Raw genomic sequence first — 16328 nt, forward strand, 5'->3', positions numbered from 1 at the left:
GCACGTATCTGTGTGTGTGTATGCGTGAATGTGTTTTCTATCTGTTTATGTTTGAGCATGTGCGTATGTTTTTGAGGGTGTGTGCGGATGTGTGTATTTGTGTTTGTGAGTGCTTGCGCACACATGAACATGCGTGTGCATGGTTGTGTGTGTGTGTGTGCATGTGTGAATGTGTTTTTCCCCGGTTAATGTTTGCACATGTGCGTATGTGTTTGAGTGTGTGTGCGTATGTGCGTGCATGCACATGCGTGTGCTTGAGTGCGTGTGCAGCTGTATGTTTATGTGTGTGTGTGTGTGCCTTCTGATTGGTCCTGCTGTGAGATAAGGTTGCGGAATTCTCTTCGTATGTGTCTTGGCCTTCTGTACTTTAGATAAATTGAATTCTTCAAACTGGTCGGTATTTTCACATGCTATTTTCATTGCCACTTTGACACAATTACATAACCGCAGGATTAAGTTATGCCTATGATTGGTATGGAAATAAAAGCCTGGCCATTTAATACATCTCTTCAATTTCACTTGACTGCTTCATTAACGGGCCATTAGTTTTAAACTGTAGTCTGAATGAATTGCGGGTAAAATACTCTCTAAAACCTCTTAAAAAATGGAAATTTTAAATGAAGATAATTAGCCCGAGTGTTCAACGATGTGCTCGAAGCGGGGTAGCTGACACACACACACACACACACACACACACACACACACACACACACACACACACACACACACACACACACCCCACACCACACACACACACCACACCACACACACACACACACACACACACCACACACACACACACACACACACACACACACACACGTACGGTTTCTTCTGCAGTACATGTTACGTGAGTCAGACCTGTCCCTGGCCTGCCCCCAACATGCCCACACACTCCTCCGCCATCTTCTCCCTGCTCCCAGTGGGTGTCTGGCTGTTCGTCCTCAGACTACAGATAGCTAGTGGGTGGCAGAACCACATGTTGTGCCTGTCGAAATGCCGGGCCAAAACTACATCAGTTAGAAAAGAAAATGAGTAATCTGTGTAATTTTAGCGAAAGCCGAAAATACACTTACTCTTTGATTTGACATTGTCAATCTACCCTGGGACTTGAAGCAGGGTTGGCTCACTCACACACACACACGTATTGTTCCCATTTGCAGTCTTTCCCCATTGCCACTGATTATTTATGTACGTGACGGAGACCAGTCACACTCATCAGCCCCAACGGAAATGTGGCAGGAAATTGGTTGTAATCTTAATGCTTTGATTTAGAAAGAAACGAAAATGGTCCAATCCATCCACAGAGCCAATCCGACTGCAATGGGCTCTTCTCTTCTCTCATCCGTTCTCTCTTTTGTCTCCCTCTCTCCCTTTCCATTTCTCGGTTACAAACATCTGTGAGGAAGCCTAAATATCTATAATCACAAGACATTGTGCATGTGTTCAAAGAAATAAGACTTTATCAGAGGTAAACACACCATCGAGCTGCCTCACCTCTTTATTCCTGTAGTTTAGCCTAGTTTTGGGCACATTCAAAGTCTGCCCCACCCCCCATATATCAGATAAAATCCCCAACTAAAGTGCAGCGGTCCGACTAAGGAATGCCGGGTCATTCCATGGTGCCCTGTGTGTGTTGTTATAAACAGTCTGCAAGTCTCTGCCATGACACACCTACTGTGAGGTCAAGGGAAAACAATACTTCATAATTGCACGTTGCACGTGCACCCTCTCTCTCAGCTTGTGCACCGCTGCCACCTGCTGGGCAAACATGTGAACCGCATCCAGCTGAACAACCCTCGGCCTGATCAGAGGATTCTGTATCATGTCTGTTGAGCTCACAGTACCCTGAACAGTCCCTCCGATTGGACGAGGCGCCGGCTTCCTCGATGCCCTTCATTATTTAAGTACGTTGGCTAACGTAAATACCAGTTGATTAAACATCTCTCTCTCTCTCTCTCTCTCTCTCTCTCTCTCTCTCTCTCTCTATTCAATTCAAAAAAGCTTTATTGGCATGAGAAATATACATTTGCATTGCCAAAGCAGGTGAACAATAAAATAACAAGCGTTAAAAATAAAAAGTAAAAAAGGTATATATAATAATAATAATAATAATAAATAATAATAATAAGTGTGAACCTTTAAATACAAAATATCTATACATAACAAATGTTAAAGTATAAAAGTACTTAAAGTAAAATGTGCGACTGTGTGTAAGTAAACTCTCTCTCTCTCTCCCCCCCCTCCCTTCTCTCTCTCTCCCTCTCTCTCTCCCCCCTCCCTTCTCTCTCTCTCCCCCCTCCCTCTCTCTCTCCCTCCCCCCTCCCTCCCTCTCTCCCTCTCTCCCTCTCTCTCTCTCTCCCCCTCCCTTCTCTCTCTCTCTCTCTCTCCCCCCTCCCTTCTCTCTCTCTCTCCCTCTCTCTCTCCCTCTCTCTCTCTCTCTCTCCCCCCTCCCTTCTCTCTCTCCCTCTTTCCCTCTCTCTCTCTCTCTCCCTCCCTCCCTCCCTCCCTCTCTCTCTCTCTCTCTCTCCCTCCCTCCCTCCCTCTCTCTCGTCCAGGGTCCTTCAACACAGACCTGCGCCCCCCCGACGCCCTCTTCAAGGTCATCTTCTGGCTGGGCTACTTCAACAGCTGCCTTAACCCCATCATCTACCCCTGCTACAGCCGCGAGTTCAAGATGGCCTTCATCCGCATCCTGCGCTGCCAGTGCCACCGCCGCAAGCAGCCCGGCTGGCGCGCCTACAACTACCGCCCCTCCACCTTCAGTTCCTCCGCCAACTCCCGCAAGGGCTCAGCGGAGCACACCTCGGGGCCGCTGAACGGCAGCCAGCGCACCCTGCCCTCCTCCGCCAGCCCCAGCCCCAGCTACATGACCGCTCCGCTGCCGCCCTGCGCCCTGCGGCGCGGTCACTACGTCTGGGGCGGCGGAGGAGGAGGTGGAGATGGAGGAGGTGGAGCGAGCCCGACCACGCCCGGTAACCTGCCCGGGAGCCCAACCTCCGCATGCCAGGGCCGGTCGTTCCAAGCGGGGGCGGGGGACGGGGGCCAGGCCAAGGAGACGTCCTGCGGGGTGTTCTCCTTCTCCTTCGGCCCCGACGGAGGCGAGAGGCCCCGGGAGGACTCGGGCTGAGCCGGGGGGGAGGGTCCAGGGAAGTGGGGGACAGACGGTGTGTGGTCCCCCCCGGGGATTATCCACTACAGACGGTCAAACTGAAGCTGCTGCGTTGTGCGGTGTGTGTCGGCCTGTGTTACTGTATGTTCTGCCACTGTACAGAGAGGAGGGAGAAAGGCTCCACCCGAGTGTGTCTCGTAGGCCGGGTCAGCTCAGAGGCAGACCGCCGCGCCCCTGGGGGTTTACGGCTCACAGCGTCGTCGGACGGGGTTGGAGGGTCAAGAGGGAGTCCAGTGCATGCATAGTGTTGAACAGAAGACTTTGGAAGGAAGCTTATTTAACTTGGCGTCGTAATGCATCCGGCACATCATTTTAAGTCGTGTTGGTGATTGCATCCATGTCCGTGTTTTGAATCTTTGGAGACACAGTTGTACACATGGGTGGATTTACTGTAACAGGTGTTTGAGTTACTCTTACTTGATATCTTCATGGTATGTTGTGGAAATAAAGTATAACCCGGTTTATCCCTGCTCTCCCTGTTTGCCTGAGGTTTGTTTGTTTTGAACGTGGGCGTCTTGTCACATGGGGAAGATAGTAACACACGCTGAACGAGAAGTCAAACTCTGCCTCCTAGCAGGGGCAACCTTTCAGAGAATTAAGGACCTGCTCTGCATACATTTTTCCATTGGGATGAGGAACCTAAATGTTCTGTTACAGTCATCGCCAGAAGATGGAAAGATGAATGTAACATCTTATATTAATGTTAGTACAGTCTTATGGTGAAGGATACTACTGTGGTGTCTATCTAGCTCCAACCACACTGTAAACTCAATCAACCTAATGACCTGACAGTTACTCCTAAACACATTGATCTAATTACCGTCAGTAACTCCCAAGATAACTCAGTGATGAATTAGCTATGGTGGTGGTTATACTCTCTCTCTCTCCCCCCCCAACCCCCCCCCCCCCCCCCCCCCCCCCCCCCCCCCCCACACACACACACACACACACACACACACACACACACACAACAGATCTCTCACCAGGCTGAACCAGTGGTATTTAATCACTCTGGACCTCAAGGGGTCTCTCTGCAGGAGGTCTGGAGTCAGAAGGAGGTAGAGGAGGATGAAGCTCATCACAGAGGACCTCTTGCTTTGAAATCACCTCATTATATCGGTGAGTATGAATCCATGAAGGCTTTCTGGCCCTCTACAATTTAACTATAGCCCGCTGCAGTTGAAGGTCTCCAGCTAAAGGGCAGTACCATTCCTGTGGATCAAACCATCGTAACCTTCCCCCCTGGATTCAGTAAAACATCCGTTACCAATATTACTCCAAATTACTTTCTCAGATTTGGTCGAAGAGATATTAGCACAAGCTGGCCTGCCACTACTGTAAACCGGGGCAGTATAGCACTAAAGTCTTTCAGAATCAATGTACGCCCTTTGGTAGGAGTTTAAGAACAAATACAATGAATTGACTGACAAGCACCTTACAATAAGACCAAAGGAGAGATAGCAACGGTGGTTTGATGACCCAGATCTTCTCCTTTTAAGGAGTTTCCCTTCAGGTTGTATCGTGCTACAGAACATCTAAATATATATGTATCTGTGAAATTGGGAAAGGCTTCTTATTGATAGATTGAAGGACAGAGTGCTCTTTGTACCCTCGTGCTGAGCAACATAGGAGAAAGAGCTCAGCAGGCGGCGCTGAGAGAGTGGGAGCCCGTGGAGCTAAATAAAGCCGTGAGACACAGACTGTTCCTTCCCTTTGTTCGAGCCGTTCAGCTGGAGGGAACAGAAAGCGACTGAGCGTTGGAATTGTATTAACAAATATATTTTTGACCAAGTACATCTCCGCAACACGCATCAAACAAGAACGAGGCAGCTCTGCTTTGGTGAAAAGGGGTGGATGGCAGAGAAATCGAATCCTAATCCATAAGTGTTTTTCCCAAAAGTAATATAAACCATGTTCATGATTATAAAAAGAACACCATAATAACATTTATTGCATTATTATTATCTCCCTCTCCCTTATATCTTCATTCACACAGACAACAATGTGCTTATCTAAAGGGGAATGATGATAAAGTTATCAACAACCACCACTTCCTTCCTATAGACTGAACCATGTTCAAAGGGAAATCTAACTTCACTTCTGCCTTCTAAATGAAGTCAGGGCATGCTCTGTGATAATGGCTTTGGTTTAGAGCAGCTCTACGCAAACTACATGCAGCAACCTGCAAAGGCTTACTCCACTTCCATTCCCCGGCTATTTACTGTATTTATCTCTATCTTATTCAGTATCCGTCTTCTAAGGGCATGACTTGTACTTACTCACTACTTACTTCACTACATGTACAAACTCTGCAACTGTTTTGCACTTCTGATTAGATGCTTAACAGCATTCTGTTGCCTCTGTACTACTTAACATAACCGGCAACATCTTCGTCTGTCACAACTTCACAGGGGGAAAAAAGCCCCAAGGTATTTCAGCTATGCGGGTGACGGTTGGATTTGACTGTACCAACGTTACATCACATCTTTGGGAAGTGAGATTGGTTTTGAATGTTTGCACAAGTCAATGTTTTCAACGAGCGCCTGACATCTGGCCTGTGGGGGCTGGGTCTCAAAAGGGGGAAGGATGGTTCGGGAGTGACTCAGACAGCGTATAAAGACAAGAAGTGCGTCCGGGAGAGAGCCACGCCCTGGTTCATGTTTTCCTCATTTCTCAGTGTCCTTCTAAGCTCCACTCTCTCGCCGGCTCCTCGACAACATGGCCTTCACAGGGAAATACATTCTGGAGCGCCAGGAGAACTACGAGCAGTTCCTGGAAGCCATTGGTACCTTCATTTAAGCTTTCATTTGTGTGTGTGTGTGTGTGTGTGTGTGTGTGTGTGTGTGTGTGTGTGTGTGTGTGTGTGTGTGTGTGTGTGTGTGTGTGTGTGTGTGTGTGTGTGTGTGTGTGTGCGTGCGTGTGTGTGCGTGTGCTGTGGATCTCTCTAAAGCCCCTGGGACCCCCCCTCTGCTCTCACACAGGCCTCCTCAGTGCTAAGACGGACCACAAGGTGGTGACAGAGGTGGACCAGGATGGAGACCACTTCACCTGGACCCAGTCCATCCCCAACTGGACCTGGTCCAACGAGTTCACCATCGGACAGGAGTGTGAACTACAGACAATGACGGGGGCCAAATTCACGGTGGGTGCACTGCGCGCCAGCACGCACGCACACACACACACACACACACACACACACACACACACACACACACACACACACACACACACACACACTCACACACACACACACACACACACACACACACACACACGTCCCAACGTGCATTGCAGTAACTGTATGTCATTAATGCTAGAACACAAATGGACTTCTGTTCAGCTCAATAATCATGTGATAATTCCCCTCAAATAAGAGGGGAGGGGTTCCAGAAAATTGAAGAGACACACACACACACACACACACACACACACACACACACACGTACAGAGCATAACACAACCACTCTTCTCTATGTGTTCCTCTATCCAGGCCAATGTGACCATGGAGGGTGGGAAGATCAAAATACAATTCCCCCAGTACTTGTTTACAGCAGAGATTGTTGAAGACAAGCTTGAAATGGTAAGAATACGGATCATAGTGATGTTCCTTCGTGCCACATGATTCCTTGTATGTAAACAACCCTTCACATAACCATTTCATGAACACTCGTTCACCCAAAAGTTCAAACCAAGAACAGCGATAGTCTTGAACGTTGTCGGTCGATGGTTTAAGCGTTCTAAACGTATTATTCCTGTGTGTATCTGATCCCTCGGAACCACGTGTAGAACTGCACCACTCCTGGAGACACAGGTCTTGTGTTCAAACGAGTCAACACCAGGACATGAGTCTCTCCACGTCCGTCTGGGTCCTGTATCGCCACAACGGGTCGGCCAGACGTTGGCCGTGCAAAAGAAGCCATGGTTGACATCATGTTTTCCCTCACATCTCAGATGAAGACCGCCCTTGGTGTGGCTGGGAACCACAGAGTGTTGTTTGCTCGCTAGGTTAGTTAACTTTATAGGGATGTCAAAACCACACATTTATAATTCTTCCGTTAATTCATTGAATAAAATGCTTCGGACACTATTACATGTCGCCGTCTGTTAACAAGTACTTCACATCACACCAGCTAATGGTACACATTTTATGCAATATAGCTTATACGATACAACTTTATTTGTCAGTTTGGGCTGAAATTATTTTTTGCATAAACCTTTAACCTTGAATAAACCTTGGCAGTTATGTTTATACAAGTGGAAGTTAAATGTAATTTATGGGTATGAGAACATTGTCACGTGGTTCATTGAGGAAAATGTAACCCAAAGGTCAATGATTCATGTGAGACTCATCCCTGCCATGTACTCTGAATAAAGGTCGTTGTTTACATCCTTCAAGGGTCATCACCAGCTTTTCAATAGTTGACAACATGCAGTCTAATGTCTTAACCTTTAGAAGGAACCAACAAATACATTAACACAACTGTTTAAATGCATCAGTCAGTGCGAAGACTACTTTAGTATCTCATGCATACTTAAACATAGAGTAAGTTGTTAAAATCTAAGTATTCTACAACTGTGAAACCTCTAAAAATCTGCATCAGCAAATTCATTAATAAGTATATTCAAGAGAATGCATAGAATTTGTCACTATGAATAGATGCGTTATGTTCCTTCAATATAAAATAAATGCAATCCTACTTTCACATGTGTGCAGCATACTGTAGGGAAATGAGGAGAATGCATGTAGCGACTCTCAAAAGGTTTTAAGGTTCAATATAACTGCAAGCGCTGATTAACAGGGTCCGAGAAAAATTATAAGTCAAGAACAGACTAATGGAAGATATAAATGGAAGATATATAAATATGACATATAATTATGAAGGAAGATGTTGATGTTCCTCTTAATGCTATACTGTGCCTCAGCTTTCAGGTGAGTGGGCTGCAGATCAATGGCCAAATGACATGTTCAGCTTGTTCATAATTGTCTAATCAGGAATCGAACTCTCAACCTAAGGATCACCAGTACAAGACATTATCCCATTGAGCCACTGACAAACCTGAAATGTAGCCTCATTCACTCTGTGAAAATGTCTATTGACAATCACACAGTATCAAGAAACTCCAAGCACACATTTCTCACACATTCTCTATTAAGGGCTTTCTTAAAGGCAAATACCTGAAAAATCTAATTTCACACACCACCAGTGGAAAACCATGGCCTGTGAAAAAATGAATAATCAAGATAACTGCAAATAAGATTTGATGACATTTCTTCAGCATCACGTCAATGTTTCCGGTCAGATCACAAGATGTATATACCTTTACCTTATGGAGAATAAAACCAATCCCATTATTGGAAAGCTCTCGGCTTGTAGAGTTACATATGCGCGGGCCGTCAGTGGACCCTGAACTGAGATACGGACCTATGAACCATGAGGAGTAATCACATTTTAAGCATTATATATGAGCAATACAAAGACCTACCATAAAAGGGCTTTGGGTCTACCTTTGGGGGGGTTAAACTCGCGGAATATTTATTTATTTATTTTTTATTTGTTTATTTATTTATGGAATCATGTTCTTGTGTAAAAGGTAACACACCAATTATCCATTCTTTTACTGATTTTGGCTACTTTTTTACTATTTATGCCATAATGACACAGTAGTTAAATTCAGTGTTTAAGCACTACCCCGCAGTGGCAGCTTCCACTTTATTGATTTTGTGTGTGTGTTTACTATCTTATGAAAAGAAATCGCAAGAACTTACAGGGTGGCACACTGGAGTGCAGCTTGCACCTCTCTTCTGAACATGGCAAACTGATTTCACATATTGGTGGGCATCACCAGTTCAAACTAACAAAATCTAAACAAAAGCATGTGAATACAAAAGAAGGCCTATCTGTAAATCACATTTTAAGGTATGTTACAACATATTAGGCTGCAACTTAACACACACACCATACCAAGTATTTGACTAAAAGAAACAGGATGCTATACTGACGTCTATTCTGCCAGCAACTTTAGCACTACTAACAGACTATAGTAGACACCTCACATCGACCCAGGAAAACACCTAAGCCCTCACCCAGGCAGGTGCACACCTCACGTTGACCCAGGTACAAATCTCAGCCATCAGCTATGTACACTATCTACATGTTCCCATTTATCTAGTATATTCAGTTATCTACTAGGGATGGGTCAGAATATCCAACACATTACAGATGATTAAAACATGATACTATTTTGCTGGCAAATGAAATTAATAAAGAAAACAAACCAGTTATTCATTCAGAATATTCCATATTTTTGTTAATATGAATTATGTGCGATGATATTGGGGGGGGTTATATTAGCTGGATCTGATTTTTGGGGGGGTCATGACCCCCCTAACCTCCCCGCAAATTACGCGCCTGGGTTAACTGCTTGCCGGCTCTGGGCATATATCTTCAGATGTGACGATAGTTTTGTCAGGCATCACAAATGACGCGTCATGGCTGAGGTCAGCCATTGCATCTAGGTGGAAGACAAGATGGCGTCCATCCTCGCTCAAGATTCAAGATTCAAGTATTTATTTGTCACATGCTTAATTTGAGAAACAAAAAGCAGTGAAATGGGGATTGCGACTGCAACTCCCAGGTGTGCAAAGTTTAATAATAAAAGAAAAGTAAGAAGATTGGATTAAATAAATCAATAAAATAAAATAAAAAGTTTATGAAGAGGGAGGAATTATGCATTCATTGTCCGTATGGCTTGGGGAAAAAAGATTCTTCTCAGTCTTTCTGTTCTGGCCTTTTGAGAACCAAGCCTCTTTCCAGAGGGCAACCATTGAAACATTATATGGCCTGGGTGATGACAGTCCTTTAAAATTGTATTTGCCCTTGACAGGCAACGCCTAGTGTAGATGGCCTGAAGTCCAGGGAGTGCAGTGTTGGGGATTTTCTCTGCCCACCTGATGACTCTATGCAAGGCCTTCTTATCCTGAATTATCAATTGTAGTTCTTTGAGGTTGACCTTGTGTAAGGGATAGAAAGTGATTTTATACAGTCTCTGTTTGAAAAACGTGTAAGTAAATATTCAGAGGTTATTATTTTAGGGATTTAAAAATTTAAACAAGTATGTTTGAGAATGAATGCAAAATGTGCAGAACATGACTTAAGTGTATTTATTCATAAGACTATTTGTGTTTTTCAATACTTTATTTTGACAAAGAAGCATACAATCAAACAAGGCTATTTGACAGTAATGAAAACAGAACTAGAATTAAACACAGAAAACATTTAAGAACATAGAATTAATTATATTCCCCTAACGTCAGTATAAAGTGTGGGCTTGATTTTGTATCATAACCTGCCTAATGGAAATATGTCAGAGGCAACCTGAGCTAAGAAATCATACATAGGGGAAGCATCGCTACTGTTACAATCTATATATGTTATGTTACGTGTATTGCGAAAAAGGTCTGCATATGTTTACATATTCCATCATTTTAACAGTTTAACTTATTGGTTAGCTCAGACTTGTAGCGTTTCCTTTAAGTGTTCAACTTGTGAGGTGACATTTATATTGATAGACTCAATGGCCCAGATTGAAAGTGTGCTAAGTAACTCCTTGACAAAAATGTTTCTTTCAAACTGGGAATGACATCATCGGTCTTTCTCAGAACATTCAATATAACCCATGCGTCACTTTCACTTTAGCCACCGGGGGGCGCTGTTTCTTTTAAAGGAGGAATTTGGTCAGCACGAGCGGCAGCACAGAGCTCAGAAGAAATACTCGCACCGTTTGACCAGCGGAGTGCGGCAGTATGATAGTTGGAGTTGTCATTGTCATGGTGGTCAGAGCTCCTGACCCCATGTCGGTTAGAGCTACTGTTGTAATGTTAATGTTGGCTGGAATTGTATTTGTCACGCTAGTTGGAGCTACATCAAAAAGCACTGAAGCACTGGTTGTCATCTTCATTGGAACTTCTGTTGTCTTGGTAGTTGGAGATCTTGTTGTCATGGAATTTGGAGCTCTTGTCATGGTAGTTGGTGCTCCTGTTTTCATGTTCATTAGAGCACCCGTTGTCATGGTAGTTGAAGCACTTGTTGTCAAGGTAGTTGGAGCTCTCGTAGTCATGGTAGTAGGAGAACCCGTTGTCATGGTAGTTGGAGCTCCCGTTGTCATGGTAATGCGAGCACCCGTTGTCATGGTAGTTGGAGCCACCGTTGTCATGGTAGTTGGAGCTCCCGTCGTCATGGTAGTTGGAGTTCCCGTCGTCATGATAGTTGGAGCTCCCGTCGTCATGGTAGTTGGAGCCCCCGTTGTCATGGTATTTGGAGCTGTTGTTGTCATGGTAGTTGGAGCTCCCGTTGTAATGGTAGTTGGAGCTCCCATTTGTCATGGTAGTTGGAGCTGTTGTTGTCATGGTAGTTGGAGCTCCCGTCGTCATGGTAGTTGGAGCCCCCGTTGTCATGGTATTTGGAGCTGTTATTGTCATGGTAGTTGGAGCTCCCGTTGTCATGGTAGTTGGAGCTGTTGTTGTAAAGGTAGTTGGAGCTCCCGTTGTCATGGTAGTTGGAGCTGTTGTTGTCATGGTAGTTGGAGCACCCATCGTCATGGTAGTTGGAGCACCCGTCGTCATGGTAGTTGGAGCTCCCGTTGTCATGGTAGTTGGAGCTCCCGTTGTCATGGTAGTTGGAGCTGTTGTTGTCATGGTAGTTGGAGCTCCTGTTGTCATGGTAGTTGGAGCTGTTGTTGTCATGGTAGTTGGAGCTGTTGTTGTCACGGTAGTTGGAGCTCCCGTTGTCATGGGAGTTGGAGCTCCCGTTGCCATGGTAGTTGGAGCTCCCGTTGTTGTAAGGGCCACAGTGGTGTTTGTGTCTATTTTCTTCAAATCCAAAAAGTAAAAAATGGAAAGTTGGTAACTTATTCAAAGAAGCCAAAGTTATCAAAGAAATGAAAAGTGAACCCCTTTAGTTTTCCAATTTTTTATTTAACATGATTTTAACTTGAAATGTGTTCTTACTTGATTAATTAAGGATTAGAAATGACAAACGGTAAATCCATAATATTCAAGTCAATATTAAGTGCATATTAAAAAGATCTTCATTATTCCACCGTTGGACTAGTGAATGGCATTGAAGAACCAGACTTAGTATCATTGGTAACAACACAAATAATTCCCTTTATTCCCTCATCTGGTTTTACCATCTGCAGGCCATCTAATCTCATCACCCACAATGCACCAGGAAAAGCTTTATTTTGGGTGTGATTTAACTCTGTTTTTCTCTTCACTTGAAAAACAATATCATAAAAATCTAAAATCAGAAAATATTCCCGAATTGTGAATATGTGAACACAGCCACTGGACTATTGGACAAGTGATTTAAAATGTATCAGAGTTTTAGCAGAAACCGAACCAAGAAAAACATTGTTTACCTCTGGTATGCTTGATTCCTTCAACGCAACCGTTCCCAGAATTAGAGCCACAGTCCTCATCATTTTGGGCATGAGTGGAAGGTAGAAATTGGCAGCTGCTACTAAAACCACAGTTTGACCACCCAGATGGTAGAAGCTCTCAGACTCAGCAATGTAGAATATGGTATTTATATGATATGACGCAGTGGGTGTCAACTTATGATGGGCTTCGTCCAGTAAGTTGTTTACAACATGTATGTGTGTGTGTGTGTGTGTGTCTGTATGATGTGTACCGATTGTATTACATGACATCACAGTTGATGTATTGAGCGCTAGGTGTAGACTGTGTAAGCTCATTGGCTTATAGCTGGCGATCCCAACCTCCTTTGGAAAACAAACACTGTACAATACAAAACGCAATTAACCACAACGGGGCGCTTTAGGGGCACAAACACAACCACACCTTGTCTTTTCATCTTTTCGAGGAACACGTGGTTCAGCGATTAGCCCGGGGGGGTGAGGCTCAAAGGACTGGCCATCTGGGACGTCATCACTGCTGCCGCCACAGAAAGTGTGTGCTCGCACATCCCCAGCATCTGACTATATTAATATTTGCTGTCATGAATGGGCCTTCGCTGGATAGTTTCCATCAGGTAACGCTAGCTAGCCTGGTATGGAGAGGAGCTCAGGAAGTGCTGATGTCTGATGATGACATTCTGAGATGCGTTTTGCAATCCGGCAGCTGTCAGAGGAGGGGCACGAGAGGAATAGTTGAGTGACACTAAAACAAAATATGTTTTTGAAGACCCGGGTACCAATGCTGTAGACAAGGGTACCACTGCTGTAGACCAGGGTACCGTCACTGTAGACCCGGGTACCACCACTATAGACCAGGGTACTGTCACTGTAGACCCGGGTACCACTACTGTAAACCTGGGTACCACTGCTGTAGACCAGGGTACCGTCGCTGTAGACCCGGGTAACACTACTGTAAACCTGGTACCACTGCTGTAGACCCGGGTACCATCGCTTTAGACCCGGGTACCAACACTGTAGACCAGGGTACTGTCACTGTAGACCCGGGTACCACCACTGTAGACCCTGGTTGTCTTCTTTCCTTTAACATTTCCTCACTTATTAAGCAAACCCAAATAAATTAATATGAGCGCGAGCGGTGATTCACGGGGTCCAAGCAAAATGAAAAGTCTAGAACACACTCATGGAAGATATATGGATATGACATATAATCATGAAGGAAAGATGTTCCCCTTAATGCCATACTGTGCCTCGGCTGTCAGGTGAGTGGGCTGCAGAGCAATGGCCGAATGTCAAGTTCAGCTTGACATTCGTACGTAATGCTCTGATCGGGATTCTAACTCTCAACTTAAGGTTCACCAGTACAAGGCATTATCGCATTGAGCCACTGAAAAACTTGAAATGTAACCTCATTCACATGGTGAAAATGTCTATGTGAATTAATGGCTTTCTTAAAAGCATATACCTGAAAAATCTTTGAAATTCTGGGGAAATTAAACATTTGTAGTCAAGAACACTAAGAAATACAAATATGACAGAGTTAATTATGAAGGAAAAATGGTTAACAAGAAGTTCCCCTTAATGCCATACTATGTCTTGGCAGTCAGATTCTTGGAAACTCATGTGCCGGAATGTTGATTGTCTGATGAATTTCAGGTGCTGTTCAATGTTGTGTTTCTTAAATGAGTAGCAATGGCCGAATGCCATGTTCAGCTTGTTCATAATTCTCTAATCGGGATTCAAACTCTCAACCTAAGAATCACCAGAACAAGGCATTATCCCGTTGAGCCACTGACATTCCTGAACTGCATGAAGCCTCATTCACATGGTGAAATTGTCTATTGATAAGCACACGACATCAAGAAAACGCCAAGCACACATTTCACAAGAGAATTAAGGGCTTTCTCAAAAGAGTACAGATCAGAACAGTTGCACTGGTAATGATATCAACCTAATGATAGTCGTATATACAATGACAAAATAGTCGTATAGGAAAAATGGGCTGAGACTGTGGATGTTTGGCTTTTCTATGAAATTGTGGGAAAAGTAAACATTTTTAGAGCAGAAGACCAGGGTGAAAAAGATGCATCTGATTTAGAGATTAATATGATTGAAGAATTTTGAGTCCAGATCAATCTGGAAGGAGAAATAAGGCTAGTTTATAATTTATCATTTTTTGAAATAGCGCCACCTTTGGGTGCAGTACCAAACATTTATGTTTATGGGTAGGGGGGTTATTGGTAACCGTACCTGAAAAATTCAAGAGTTTTTCGACTTATGGTATAGGATGCAATATGACTTTTACAAAATTTTGGGAAAAAATGAACGGTATAGAAACAATAGGGGACAAAGGGACGGCGGGCCGGTAACTCACCTGAGCTGGGCGGGGCTGCGGGCCGGTAAATCACCTGAGATGGGCGGGGCTGCAGGCTTGTAACGCACCTGTCAACTGAAGATCAGCTTGTATGTAGTTTTGCGGTTTTTTGATGAAGAATTTTTTTCCGAATCAAAAGAAGGATTATACGAAATACTTATCTTTAACTTTAGCATTTATCCCATCAAAATCAAATATGCTAAAGGTGAATAAATACGGACGAGCGGCGTGTGTGGTGTGCTTTGATGTCGTTGAAAACTTTATTGATCCACCTGAACATCGGATATGACAAAATAATTAAAAACGAGCAATTACTTACTGATATCTCATTGTAATCTTCTTGATGTGGCGTGGTCCGATGTCAATGACAAATAAAAAATATCTACTCCGACAAATATAACTTTTAACATCGTTGCCAGACTTTTTCATCCCACAACGGAGAGCCTGGAACGGGATGGGGCGGGACTTTCAGCTACATGGTTGGGTTTTTAGCATGGAGCCGAGAGGGAGGGACTTTTGGCAGAGGGACTTCCGTTTCCGACAGAGAGACGTGTTAGACGACAACAAGATATATGGCAAATGCAGAGTATGTTACAAAAGTAGAACATGGCACAACTCACAACAATTATTCTTGTCATCTTCCTATCCTTCTCGCTTCGAGGACTGTTTACTGAAGTACACAGCTCTTTGAAGTAAGAGACGTAAACCTTTGGGTAGGTCGCGATGAAAACCGAATGGGCCGAAAATACAAATAAATAGCATAAATCAAAGTTATGTTGTTTCTTCAATTTATTTTATCTCATTAATGTATCACAAATTGTACCATGTGTTCATTCTTGATAGTTTCCCAGCTCATAAAATGCTGTTTGTTTGGGAAAATCATTCATTTCCAAAATAAAAATTCTAATATATATTCAAATTTGTCCCCATTACTGTGTCTTCATACAGACATAGGCCAATAAAACAGTTAGTGGTATATATATTCCATTGCATTTAAACCCCATGTATGGTATTATCATGAAGAGCTGGGGATCCTGTTTCCTGGTAGGACTCTTGTTTTGTACAGCTATGTAATGTCATCCTTTCACCACAAAACGGCGCCATTGTAACAACTTCACAGCTCACCGGGGACGAAGAGGCTAAACATGATCAGCCTAGAGATGGAAGCTTTTCATTCATCGACCCTGGATTAAAGTAGGAGCCGAAGTTTCCATCGTGGAATACATCGGCAAGGTAAATAAGATTTGTTTTAGCTCAGAATATTGAGTGTGTTAACCACAGTGGTTCGTTTTCCATGCGGCCAGCTCTCACCTGGGTGGGGTCGACTGGTTAGAGTAGCAAGTGATT

At 44.0% G+C, this 16328-nt stretch overlaps 2 protein-coding genes across 2 annotated transcripts in view; both read left to right on the forward strand.

Annotated features, from left to right (window-relative positions):
- Nucleotides 1-3259, forward strand: part of LOC307081390 (alpha-1A adrenergic receptor-like) — an 11452-nt gene extending 8193 nt beyond the window's left edge. Inside the window, exon 2 of the mRNA XM_079744545.1 lies at nucleotides 2559-3259. Within this exon, the coding sequence (XP_079600671.1) occupies nucleotides 2559-3130 (572 nt within the window). The 3' untranslated portion in view covers nucleotides 3131-3259. The remainder of the gene's footprint in view (nucleotides 1-2558) is intronic.
- Nucleotides 3260-5821: 2562 nt separating this feature from the next.
- On the forward strand, nucleotides 5822-7556 carry LOC307081760 (gastrotropin-like). The gene is made up of 4 exons (XM_079745082.1): nucleotides 5822-5957; nucleotides 6154-6314; nucleotides 6663-6752; nucleotides 6959-7556. Exons 1-4 carry the CDS (start codon nucleotides 5891-5893, stop codon nucleotides 7016-7018), a joined length of 378 nt encoding a protein of 125 aa, XP_079601208.1. The 5' UTR covers nucleotides 5822-5890; the 3' UTR covers nucleotides 7019-7556.
- The last annotated feature ends 8772 nt before the right edge of the window (nucleotides 7557-16328 follow it).

The sequence above is a fragment of the Pollachius pollachius genome (genome assembly GCF_949987615.1).
Source record: "Pollachius pollachius genome assembly, chromosome: 10".
NCBI lineage: Eukaryota > Metazoa > Chordata > Actinopteri > Gadiformes > Gadidae > Pollachius > Pollachius pollachius.